This window comes from Natrix helvetica (genome assembly GCF_964273705.1).
Source record: "Natrix helvetica genome assembly, chromosome: 4".
In the NCBI taxonomy this organism is placed as follows: domain Eukaryota; kingdom Metazoa; phylum Chordata; class Lepidosauria; order Squamata; family Natricidae; genus Natrix; species Natrix helvetica.
In genome coordinates this window covers 9,842,299-9,855,444 of record NC_138550.1, presented here as the reverse complement: position 1 = coordinate 9,855,444, position 13,146 = coordinate 9,842,299, and the positions used below count along the sequence as shown (strand labels likewise).

The 13,146-nt window shown below is 42.9% G+C and overlaps 1 protein-coding gene across 1 annotated transcript in view; it reads right to left on the bottom strand.

Annotated features, from left to right (window-relative positions):
* LOC309390714 (N-acetylated-alpha-linked acidic dipeptidase 2-like) overlaps window positions 1-13,146 on the bottom strand; it is a 54,250-nt gene that overhangs the window by 22,883 nt on the left and 18,221 nt on the right. Inside the window, exons 4-8 of the mRNA XM_081950352.1 lie at window positions 11,724-11,825; window positions 9,647-9,772; window positions 7,889-8,075; window positions 5,388-5,481; window positions 2,843-2,941 (exon numbers count right to left, since the gene is read on the bottom strand). Of these exons, the coding sequence (XP_081806478.1) occupies window positions 2,843-2,941; window positions 5,388-5,481; window positions 7,889-8,075; window positions 9,647-9,772; window positions 11,724-11,825 (608 nt within the window). The remainder of the gene's footprint in view (window positions 1-2,842; window positions 2,942-5,387; window positions 5,482-7,888; window positions 8,076-9,646; window positions 9,773-11,723; window positions 11,826-13,146) is intronic.

The window sequence follows — 13,146 nt, the reverse complement described above, 5'->3', positions numbered from 1 at the left end:
GCAAAAAAGAAAACAATTTCCAAAAATCACGTGGCTCACAGCTGATCTATACGATCATTGGAAGCTTTTTTTCCCCACTTTTTAAAGCATTTTTCCTGCCTATTTGCCCAAACTGGCAGGAAAAAAAATGCTTTAAAAAAGGGGGAGGAAAAACTTCCGACGATCGCGTAGATCAGCTGTGAGCTGTGTGATTTTCTGAAGCTTTTTTTAAACTACCAGTTCACAGAGCCTTTTCCAGAGTGTTAGTTCTTTCCATAACATAAGCAAAGTAGGATAATTTGAGTTTGGTCATTTGTGCCTCAAGTCAAAACCCTTGGTTCTGATTTGTTGGATGATCCATTGGTTTGTTGGTTGGTTGTCCATGTGATTCTCTAGAGCAGTGTTTCTCAAACTTGGCGACTTTAAGTCCTGTGGACTTCAACTCCCAGAATTCCCCAGCCAGCTGGCTGGGGGATTCTGGGAGTTGAAGTCCACAGGACTTAAAGTCGCCAAGTTTGAGAAACACTGCTCTAGAGTCTTCTCCAACATCAGAGTTCGAAAGCTTCAATATAGGTAAGTTCCTTGACTTATGACCACAATTGAGACCAACGTTTGGTTTTGTAAGTGAAACATTTATTAAGGGAATCCTGCCCCATTTTATGCAACCTGCCAGCGTTGTTAAGTGAATCACTGAAATTGTTAGCTTAGTAACATGATTGTTAAATGAATCTGGCTTCCCCGTTGACTTTGCTTGTCAGAAGGTTGCAAATGTAATGTAGTAACAAAGGAGGAAGAGCGGGGAGGAGGAGGAGGAGAAGAAGGAGGGGAAGGGGAAGGAAAGGAGGAGGAGGAAGAGAAAGAGGTGGAGGAGGAGGAGGAGGAGGAGGAGGAGGAGGAGGAGGAGGAGGAGGAGGAGGAGAAGAAGAAGAAGAAGAAGAAGAAGAAGAAGAAGAAGAAGAAGAAGAAAAAGAAGAAGAAGAAGAAAAAGGAGGAGGAGGAGGAGGAGGAGGAGGAGGAGGAGGAGGAGAAGAAGAAGAAGAAGAAGAAGAAGAAGAAGAAGAAGAAGAAGAAGAAGAAGAAGAAGAAGAAGAAGAAGAAGAAGAAGAAGAAGAAGAAAACGCAACCTAGAACTAAGGAGAAATTTCCTGACAGTGAGAACAATTAATCAGTGGAACAGCTTGCCTCCAGAAGTTGTAAATGCTCCAACACTGGAAGTTTTTAAGAAGGGATTGGATAACCCTTTGTCTGAAATGGTATAGATAAGATAAGGTAGGATTTCCTGCCTAAGCAGGGGGATTGGAATAGAAGACCTCCAAGGTCTCTTCTAATTCTGTTATAGAAGGAGGAGGAGGAGTTGTTTCTGAGTTTGCAAACTATGGGAAGGGAAAGAACAGAAAAATGAGCTTTCAAAAAAGAAGTGCTTTAAAAAAAAGTAAATGAAAGAGCTTCCTTCTTAATTGGACAAGCTAGAATAATGGACATTGCATAATTGACCTTCTTGCAATAAAAGATGGAGGTGATATATAAGTTCCCACAATCTACTTTATTAACATAGCAACGTGACTGGCAGCAGTACCAATGTACCAGCAAGCTAAATATATCACTTCAGCATTACAACAACACCGTCTTATTATGAATTCATGATTGGTATTAGAAGCTAAAATGTAGCTCACGTAACTCCCATGTAGTGCTTGTCCAGAATTTAAATGGTTAGTTCTCAAATCAAAACTGACTATCCAAGCAGCGAAACGACCTCAAATCGTTTTCACCTATGAACCATCAATTACTGGCACCAATACCAATAATTTAATCCTGCCAGCTCTAATTTCTGCAATTGTTATCTGTTTTGGAAAGTAGGTGGATTTCCTCAGACCTGCATGCATAGCAAATGTTCTAAGAGCCCCCAATTTAGCTACCTAGTTGATAACAACATGTAAACCTTGTGTAGTATAGTTCAGTAAGTACTGGTCATTCTTGACATATAACCAGTGGTGGGATTCAGCCAGTTCACACCTATTCGGGCGAACCGGTTGTTAACTTTCTAAGCAGTTGGGAGAACCGGTTGTTGGAAGAAATCTCCTTTTGTTTTTTTCCACTTTGCAGGGCTAATCCTGTAAGGAAGGCAGGAAGGAAACATTCTGGTGTTATTTCTAGCTGAATCTTTATTGCCCTGCTTACAGAAACTGCCTCTCTGGTTAACCCTGATTACATTGTAACAGCTAAGGCCAAGCGCCCATCGATGTGAGTGGAGTTGGCCACGCCCACCCAGTCACATGACCACCAAGCCACATCTACCCAGCTGGTGATTAAGGCAGAGAACTGGTTGCTAAATTATTTAAATAGGGATTATTTAGAGCCCACCATTCCTTATAACCATTTGTTTAGTAACTTTTTGAAGTTACACCATCAGCAAAAAAAAAAAAAAAGTGACTTGCAACTGGTCCTGGTACTTGCTGTATGTAGCCATGGTGGCGCAGTGGTCAGAGTGCGGTACTGCAGGCTACTTCAGCTGACTGCTAGCTGCAGTTCGGCAGTTCAAATCTCACTGGCTCAAGGTTGACTCATCCTTCCATCCTTCCGAGGTGGGTGAAATGAGGACCCAGATTGTTAGGGGCAATAGGCTGACTCTGTAAATCGCTTAGAGAGGGCTGTAAAAGCACTGTGAAGTGGTATATAAGTCTAAGTGCTATTGCTATTATGAACGTTTGGGCTCCATTCTGGTCGTAAGTCGAGGACTACTTGTATTCATCCAGCCCCTAAGACAAACAATGGTCTTTCAGAAAATGAAAACAGCTTTAAGTGGATTCACGCAGTTTGGATGGGAATTGAAGCAAAAGGATAAAAAAAAAATGTTAGAACTAACCTTATGGAGTATGGATCTAAAAATCCAGGCCCGACATTATAGGATACGTTGAGGTTTCCTTTCCAACTCTTGTCTGGAGGTGCAGAACCACCCATGAATCTGGAAAAAACAAAGAAACCTTCTTTATCTTTTGTCACATTTTTTTTGAGAACTTTTTACCTCCCATCCTGATAATGTTCTTTAGAAAAAAGCTAGCTGCCCTCCCAAGGCTGTTTGTGGAACACAGAATGAGTGATTGTGGAGCAGTTTGTTCAGACACTTAAGGTTCTTTCAATTGCTTTTTATTTATTTATTTTTAACCCGCCTTCAGGAGTGTGCGATGGCTCAGTGGTTAGAGATGCTAAGCTTGTCAGTCAGAAAGCTGACAGCTCAAGTTTGAGACCCGAGCGTCGCGCAACGGAGTGAGCTCCCGTTCCTTGCTCCAGCTCCTGCCCATGTAGCAGTTCAAAAGCATGCAAATGCGAGTAGATCAGGGGTGAAATCCAGCAGGTTCTGGAGAACCGGTAGCGGAAATTTTGAGTAGTTCAAATGCCACCTCTGGCTGGACTCCGAGTGGGGTGGGAATGGAGATTTTGCAGTATCCTTCCCCTGCCATACTCACTAAGCCACACCACAGCTACCAAACCACGCCCACAGAACTGGTAGTAAATAATTTGAATTTCACCACTGGAGTAGATAAATAGGTACCACTTCTGTGGGAAAGTAACACCGTTCTGGAGAGCCTTGGCATATAGTTATGCTGGCCACATGACCACGGGAAGCATCTTTGGACTACGTTGGCTCCCTTGCATAAGAAACAGAGATGGGCACTGCCCCTAGAGTCAGGCACAACTGGACAGGGGAAACATTTACTCTCGACATCCCACCTTCAGTGATGGTATTCAGCCGGTTCGGACCGATTCGGGCAAACCGGGAGTGGCGACCTTCGGCGACCCCCCTGCCCACCCTCTCCGGCTCTATGCCGTTCTATTTAGCCACGTTTTCTAAGTCACTTGCTTAGTGGAGAAACGGTGGTAAAATTATGTGAAACTCACCTCTGCCCGGCCTTTATTATTTTTGCAATTAACACAAGGCAATTAATATATCCCACACTACTTCCTCCTCCTATTTTCTCCACAACAACCACCTTATGAAGTGAGGCTTGGTTTGGTTTGGTTTGGTTTGGTTTATTTGGATTTATATGCCGCCCTTCTCCAAAAGGACTCAGGGCGGCGTACAACATTAAAAAACACACATCCCAAAAGTTTAAAAAGATTAAATCCATATCCAAAAAAACAAACCGAATTTTTTAAAAAACAATACATTTAAAATAAGTTAACATTAACAGGCCAGGTCGGCTTGCTGGAAAAGCCAACTTTTTAGGGCGCGTCGGAAGGACCGCAGGTCGGGGATTATGCGAAGCTCCGGGGGGAGCTCATTCCAGAGGGAAGGCGCTCCCACAGAGAAGGCTCTCCCCCTGGGGGTCACCAGCCGACACTGCCTGGCCGACGGCACCCTGAGTAGGCCAACTCTGTGGGATCATACTGGACGGTGGGAGGCTACTGGTGGCAGTAGGTGGTCTCACAGGTGCCCTGGGCCTAAGCCATGGAGTGCTTTAAAGGTCATAATTAATACCTTGAATCGCACCCAGAAAACAACCGGCAACCAGTGCAGGCCGCCTAAAAGGGGTGTAACATGGGAGCACCTAGGTACCCCCATGACAACCCGCGCGGCCGCATTCTGGACCAGCTGAAGACTCCGGGTGTTCTTCAAGGGCAGCCCCATGTAGAAGTGAGTTAGGTTGAGACCAAGTAGTTACCCTACTGGCTTTCATAGCTAAGGTGGGGCTACAACAGGGGTCCCCAATCTGTCCAGCTTGGCGGCCTGGCCCAGGGTAGGAGGGAGCTTGTGACAGCAAGCACATGCATACACACACTGCTCCATTTGTGCGAGGGAGAGCACCCTCCACTTGCATGCATGGAGGTTTGCACCCTCCACTCAAGCGCTCTCTACTCACTTCTCCACCTCTCACATGAGTGGAGCTTCATGCATGCATGCTTGCCCATCTCTCCCTTGGCCCAGTTTTGAACAGGCCACAGCCTGAGGGTTGGAGACCCCTGGATTAGAGCTCACAGTCTCCCACTTTCTAGCCTAGTACCTTAACCCCTGGACCAAACTGGCTCTGCTTTAAATATATGCTGCCCAGAGTTTTTCTGGAGTCTGGTGACTTCTAAAGCTAATCAGTCAACGGTTTATATCACAAAGGTGAACTGTCTCACTTAGCAATAGAACTTTGGGGCTCAATTATTGTCATCAATCAAGGATAACCTGTTGAGAGTGAGTGACTCTTCCAAAGTCACTTCCACGCTTTAGGGAAGACTAGAACTCACAAGTCTCCTGGTTTCTTTGTCCAGCACCATTTACCATTACACCAAATCCACTTCTCGGTTGGATAAGCTTTCAAGACTGGGGTCAGTCCTGAGCCTAGTCAAGAAATAGGCATGGATTTTTTTTATTAAAAAAAAACAGCCAACCTTTTCCAGTTCACACAATTTAATCTGCGTACCTTAATAAAACTTCAGCATCGTGGTAACTAATAGGATGCACTGGGATGGTGGGAACTCCCACTCCATCACTAACGTCAAGTCTGAACATGTAGTCTGAAAAGAATCAAAAAAAGTCTGAGACGAGTAGGATATGAATACATGGAATCGGGGTTGGTGCTACGTACTCCACGATTTGCAACCATTCGTTTACAACCATGCAAAGTTTCAAAGGCACTGCAAAAAACGCGACTTAGGACCTGTCCTTGTATGTACAATTGGTTGCAGCCTCTCCGTGGTCACGGGATCAAAATTCAGGGCTTGTGCAGCTGGTTGCAACATTCAGGGTCAGACGCTCACCTTCCCAGCTGGATTCTGACGAGCAAAGTCAGTGGGGGAAGCTGGTTTCTCTTGTCCCCTATGTGATTCACTTAACTGCAGTGATTCAGTTGAACAACCGTGATAGAAAAGGTCACAAAATCAGGCGTAACTCACTTAACAACTGCCTTGCTTAGCAACAGAAATTCTGGCCTCAATTGTGGTTCTTAAGTCAAGGACTATCAGTACAGAGTTTTCATTTACACTTGGCCAGTAAAGAATTCTATTCTGTTGTGCTCTGTCCCGTTCTATATTCTATATTCTAAATTCTGTATTCTGTATTCTATATTCTATATACTGTATTCTGTATTCTATATACTGTATTCTATATACTGTATTCTGTATTCTATATTCTATATACTGTATTCTGTATTCTATATTCTATATTCTATATACTGTATTCTGTATTCTGTATTCTATATTCTATATACTGTATTCTGTATTCTGTATTCTATATTCTATATACTGTATTCTATATTCTATATACTGTATTCTGTATTCTATATTCTATATACTGTATTCTGTATTCTGTATTCTATATACTGTATTCTGTATTCTATATTCTATATGCTGTATTCTGTATTCTATATTCTATATACTTTATTCTGTATTCTATATTCTATATACTGTATTCTGTATTCTATATTCTATATACTGTATTCTGTATTCTATATTCTATATACTGTATTCTGTATTCTATATTCTGTATTCTATATACTGTATTCTGTATTCTATATTCTGTATTCTGTATTCTATATTCTATATACTGTATTCTATATTCTGTATTCTGTATTCTATATTCTATATACTGTATTCTGTATTCTGTATTCTATATTCTATAATCTATATACTGTATTCTGTATTCTATATTCTGTATTCTGTATTCTATATTCCATTCCATTCTATTCCATGCTATGCTGCTCTGCTCTCCTCTGCTCTATTTTGTGATCTGCAGAGGTGTTTAGATTGTGTTGCTAAACTTTCAACAGTAAAAACATTGATGTTCAGCTCTATGGCTTCACGTTAATTTGCCACTGAAAAATGCCTATTAATATTTTCATACTGGTGTTGCAGAATTTTTTTTCAACCCTTGGTAGCATCCCTCAATATACTTATCTGTACAAAAAGAGTGCATCCATATTTTTTTGAGGAGCTTAGAGTAAGTATTTTCCAGTTTCATCTGAAATGTCCAAAACTTGCAAATGACAGCTATTACAGGTAGTCCTCAACTTACAACAGTTCACTTAGGGACTATTTGAAGTTACATCACCACTGGAAAAAGTGACTCATGGCCATTTTTCACGCTTACAACCATTGGAGTCTCTCCATGGTCACATGGTCAAATTCAGAGGCATGGCAGCTGGTTCGTATTTATGACGGTTACAATGTCCCGGGGTCATGTCATCCCCTTTTGCGACCTTCTGACAAGCAGAGTCAATGGGGAACCCAGATTCACTTAACAACTGAGTTACTTAACTTAACAACGGCAACGATTCACTCAACAACTGTGGTGAGGATTATCATAAAATTATGGTAAAACTCACTTAACTGCTGTCTCACTTAACAACAGAAATGCTAGGCTCAATTACATCATAAATTGAGGACTACCTACCGTATCTTTCGGACTATAAGACGCACCATGATTTTGAAGAGATAAATTAAAAAAAATTTGCACTCTGCCAGCCTCCCAAACCCTCTGCGTGCCTCACTTTTTTGTGAAAAACAGAGCATGCAGAGAGTTTGAGAGGACTGCAAAGTGCTCCTAGGGGCTAGGGAGGCAGAAATGAGCAAAAAACAGGCAGTTTTTCACAAAAACGGGTCATTTTTTGCAAAAATAAAAGGGGAAGCATGCAGAGGCTTTGGGAGGCTTGTAGAGTGCTTCTGGGGGCTGGGGGGGCAAAAATGCGGTTAGACGGTCTGTTTTTTGCTCTTTTGTGTCCTCCCCAGCCCCCAGAAGCATTTTGTTTCAAAGGGTGCGGGGTTTCAGTGTATAAGACGCACCCAGATTTTCACCCTCTTTTTTGAGGGGGAAAAGGTGCGTCTTATAGTCCGAAAAATATGGTATGTATGGAAAGCAAACATTATATCAAAAAGCGACGGTTTCTCCTACCCAAAGGGGGTTAGTTGTGGGCTTGTGGACACTGACCTTTGGCTGGATAGCCTGGAGTGAGAGGATCTCCTGCCCCGTTGAGATTTAACACATTTCCACGCTGAACCCCCTGTCCAGGAAGATTCCAGCCGTTTGGGTAGGGTTTGACCCCAGGGGCACAATAATCTGCAGGATCAGAGTAAAGGATAATTCCTTTCGCTCCTGCCAACATGGCATTTTTAACCTGCAGAAAAACCAACTGTTAAGGAGCAAAACAGTCGTGCGTCCTCTTGAGTTTCTGGAGTAGCATTAACGGGATTAAGATGGACTCCAAGGCTTACTGGATATATACCGTGTTTCCCCGAAAATAAGATAGGGTCTTATTTTCTTTTGACCCCCCAAAATAAGCATTTGGCCTTATTTTCAGGGAGGTCTTATTATTTTTAAGGGGCAGGAGGCGGCGAGCGTGGTCACCTCATGGCTGCTGCTGTCTTGCAATATTTTCGGGGGAAAAGGGTAGGTATCAGAGGCCTTCCCATATTTGCTCCAACAAAATAGCTCATGCCACATGGACTACTACAATGCACGTGACACGGGGCTGCCTTTGAAGACTGTATGTTGGTGAATATTTGCCAGCACCCCCTCAGTCAGAATGAGGATTAGGTATCCTAGATTCACAGCTTCCTCTTGGGAAGGTCTTTGCAGAAATCCATTTTGTTTCCTATTTGTGCCCATTCCTCTAATCTGGATTAGTGCAATGCGCTCAACAGGACCACCAATGGCCAACTTGTGGTGTAAGAGAAAATTAAGAGGAGAGATTAAATATAGTTGGGCTCTTAGGCCAGAGCAGTCTCTCTCTGTGTGTGTCTCTCTGTCTCTGTCTCTCTTTCTCTCTGTCTCTCTTTCTTTCTGTTTCTCTCTCTGTCTCTCTTTCTCTGTCTCTCTCTCTCTTTCTACCTGTCTCTCTCTCTCTGTTTCTCTCTCTCTCTCTCTGTCTCTGTTTCTGTCTGTCTGTCTGTCTGTCTCTCTCTCTATCATTCTCTCTCTCACTCACTCCCACCCCTTTCTCCCTATCCCTGTCCCTCTCCAGCTCTCCCTCCCTCTTCCTTTCTCCCTCCCCCCTTCCCTGTCTCTCCCTCGGCATCTCCCTCCCTGTCCCTGTCCTTCTCCCTCCCTCCCTCTCCCCCTCTCCTTCTCCCCTTCCCTTTCTTTTCCTACCTCTCTCTCCCTCTGCATGTTTGTGTGCATATGTAGCAAGAAAATCTTGTAGAGAGGGACGCTGACTAGAAGTCCACAAATAAGAAATTAAGGTTAGGTTGGGTGGATTCGTAAAGGGAGCCCAATTATCAGCTGGTAATCAAAACAACATTATTCTGGGCGACGTGCTAAACCAGTGTTTCTCAACCTTGGTGAGAACCAAGGTTGAGATACAGAATACAGAATACAGAATACAGGACTTCAAGTCACCAAGGTTGAGAAACACTGTGCTAAACCAAGGTCCCGAGAACAATTTGCCCCTCACAACCTTAACATAAAGGTTTGGCTCCCACAGTTTGTATAACACCATCTGGATTCTCACCAAACATTCCACCACAAATGACTGAATTGTATTTGAGGTTTCTACCGCAACAAGTTTTGAAAAATTCCACATCCAATTAATTAATTGTTACTTTTAAAGAAACCTATGTGCAGTATTTAAACAAAGCCCTAACGCAGACATTAAAAATATTTCTCTTGGTAGTATTGATTGCCACCGAGAAACCATAAGACAGCCGGTCTTATGAAAGAATGAAAATAAAGCTGTGGATAACTTACTTTGTTTCCTCTGAATATTTTTCCATATCGGGCAATAAGAATCTTTCCTGTACAGTTTATTCCCATTTCTCTCTCTAACTTGAAAAAATCTTCTGTGCGTCCATAATTGACATACACCAGATTGGCCTTTTCAGGACGGAAACAAAAACAGATTTTGGGGTCTGGCACTGTTAATTTTATTCAATTTACTATTACGCATCGAATCTGTTTCACTTATGCAGAGAACTGTTTCCCGAACATCTATGCTCTGGATCTCCAGCTTGGTGCCCACAATTGCAAACATTCTCCTTCAGGCCTCCCATCTTGTTTTTTTTTTTAGTTGAAATGGTTTATTGAAAGTTGGCAATATTACAAAGCAAACGGCTTTATTTGCAGGAAATTTAAGATGGCCCCATAGACCAAGGGTCAGCAAATTGCAGCTCTGGAGCCACATGTGGCTCTTTCATCCCTCTGCTGTGGCTCCCTGTTGCCAGTCGACATCACAATTTTGAGAGGAGCTTCCGATTTGGGGGAAGGGGAAGCAGGGTGCGCCAAAAGGAGACTCTATGGCAAGGGGCGGGTTTTCCGGTCAGCTCCACAATTGATAGGGCTTTCGGTTAGGACAGGTAGAGGAAAAAGGACGCCACACTAGGAAGAGACTCTATGGTGGGGAAACCAGACTTCTGGTTGGCTCCAGAATTGAACAGGGGGGTTCCGGTTAGGACCTTTGTGGCTCTTTGAGTATTTAAGGTTGCCGACCCCTCCCATAGACATACCGTGTTTCCCTGAAAATAAGACTGGGTCTTATATTATTTTTTTGCTCCAAAAGATGCATTAAGGCTTATTTTCTAGCTACGTCTTATTTTCGGGGAAATACGCTACTAAATGTATCCATCTGGCTGACAATCTTAACTGGAGCTTATTTTGAGGTAGGGCTTATATTACGAGCCTCATGAAAAATCATCCTATTTTTCCGGTTAGGTCTTATTTTCTAGAAAACAGGATACTTAGAAAGTAACAACGGAGTGTTGTGAGTATTGTGGTTTCCTGAATTGACTCATCTTCAGGGAAAGATGATGACTTATCTTCATTAACCCCAGATGATTTCAATGCCCTTCAGAGTGTTAATGACTCTCTGGCTACAAATACTATTAAGTCCTTTCTATTCCCCACCAGTTAGCTAGAACTGAAGAAGCTTCTTAGATGAGAACTGAAAGGTCTTCAAGAAAAGTCAAGAAAGACCATTTTGAAAACTGGCATCACATCTCAAGGTACAGTGATACTTTGGTACTCACCATTAATTGGTTCCGGGAGGTACGATTAGTACCAAAAACAGCGAGTACCAAAAAAAATTTCCCATAAGGAATAATGTAGTACAGGGGTGTCAAATACAAGGCACGCGGGCTGGAGCTGGCCTGTGATATGGTCGGATCCTGCCCATGGGGCCGTCCTGGAAAATGTAAGGAGCTGGCCTGCATCACTTCAACCCAGTCTACCCAATGCAAAGGGGAAAGATTGGATCAGTGTGGCGTCAGCCCAGTCTAACCAATGCGAAGAGGAAACATGCAAGCAGTTTGGGGAGTAGCATCAAGCTGGCCATGCCCACCCAGTCAGTCACACCCAGTGAGTGGCGTCAAGCTGGCTGTACCTGCCCAGTCCAACCCAACTCCCCCAAGGTCAATCACAGCCCTGATGCGGCCCTCAACGAAATTGAGTTTGACCCCCCCGATGTAGTGAATTACAAAGCAGCTTGTGCATCAAATACTAAACAAACAATAAGTACCAGGACAAAACTTTCACATCAAACTACGTTGAGGACAAAATTCAACCCCACTCCCCCAAGGTCAATGCCCGCCCAACCCCACTCCCCCAAGGTCAATCACAGGCATAATGCAGCCCTCAACGAAATTGAGTTTGACACCCCTGATGTAGTGAATTACAAAGCAGCTTGTGCATGAAATACTAAACAAAAAATAAGTACCAGGACAAAACTTTCACATCAAACTACGAGGACAAAATTCAATGAATTTCAAAGGAGTGGAGTGCCAAGGTACCACTGTAATAGTTTTCACACAAGCCAAATTATTCAAGTCCTTACCTGTGGCTCACCCTGCGCTGAAAAAGCATTATACGGCGGTAACACTCCAGAAGTATTTGCATAACCTTCAGGAGCGGGTTCAAATAACGATGAGTTGAAAATCTACTCAGAACAAAAGACAGAAGTTTCATTAGAAAGCTGAAATGACAGCTTGATTAGGTAAAAGACTTGGCAGGCTCCTAAAATTACAATTCTTTTTAAGGTTCCCATTTTGATTTTCAAATTTCACTTAGAAATGTACATCTTGGGGATGTAGATTATGGAGATCTGATCTGAAGTGATGAAATCAGAAGGTGCATCTGCAATTCAATCAGATTTACTTTCCAAGTGGTTATATATAACTGCCATATAAAAATTTGGAAGGGGCCTTTCCATTTTGCTGAAGTATCAGTGGTGGGATTCAAAAATGTTTACTACCTGTTCCATGGGTGTGGCTTGGTGGGTGTGGCTTGGTGGGCATGGCAGGGGAAGGTTAATTCCCCATTCCCTCCTGATCAGCTGAGACTCAGGAGGCAGAGAATAGATGGGGGCAGGACCAGTCAGAGGTGGTATGTCAGGCCTGCAATTATATTCCTTTTTAGGTTCTTTGGCCTGCCACACACTCTATTCTTTCATTATGCTGTTTCATTAGTGTAGTAATTGGGAGTGGGAATAGAAAGGAGTAGAATTGTGGAATGTGTTGTTGTCATTCTTTTATAGAAGCCAAAGTCATCTTTTGTCTCCACACCTCTGCACCTGACCGGAACCAGCAGGGTGGAGATGCCAGCGTGGCCAAAGAAGATTGGACCATGTGATGGATTTATGGGTGTGGGGAAAAGATCATGAACTTTAAACTGGGTGGAATCCCAGGAAGTTTTCAGATTCACAGGTCCACAGTTCGTTGCTAACATGTCTGACTTATTAAATTGGAACTTTAAGGATAGTTTTGCCTAGGACTCTGATTTAATTCTGCATGATATTTGGAACGCTGACATGGTATTTACCGGTTCTCTGAATTACTCAAAATGTCGATACCGGTTCTCCAGAACTGGTCAGAACCTGCTGAATATCACCTCTGATCTGAATGATCATCAGTTAAAAGGACATTAACCAGAATTAGCCATAGATCAAACATTTTACTTCTTTTTGCTTTTGTTCAGATGGCCATTCCAAAGTGAAATCAATAGAATTATCATTATGTTGGAAGATTCATTAGGTTTATAGGTTCCTGCGTTTAAAAAAAAAACATTGATTTGGCTAACATTTACATTTGCCAATTTAATTTGTACAAAGATCTTTCTCAGCCTTGCATTCTCCAGACATAAGTGACAACAATTCTCAAAAGTGGAGTTGGCCATGTTCCAGAATCCCACTGACCATATCTGCTGCGAACTCCGCACTGGCAACAGGAAGGGCATCTGGCCAGTAAACACTCAGCTCTATT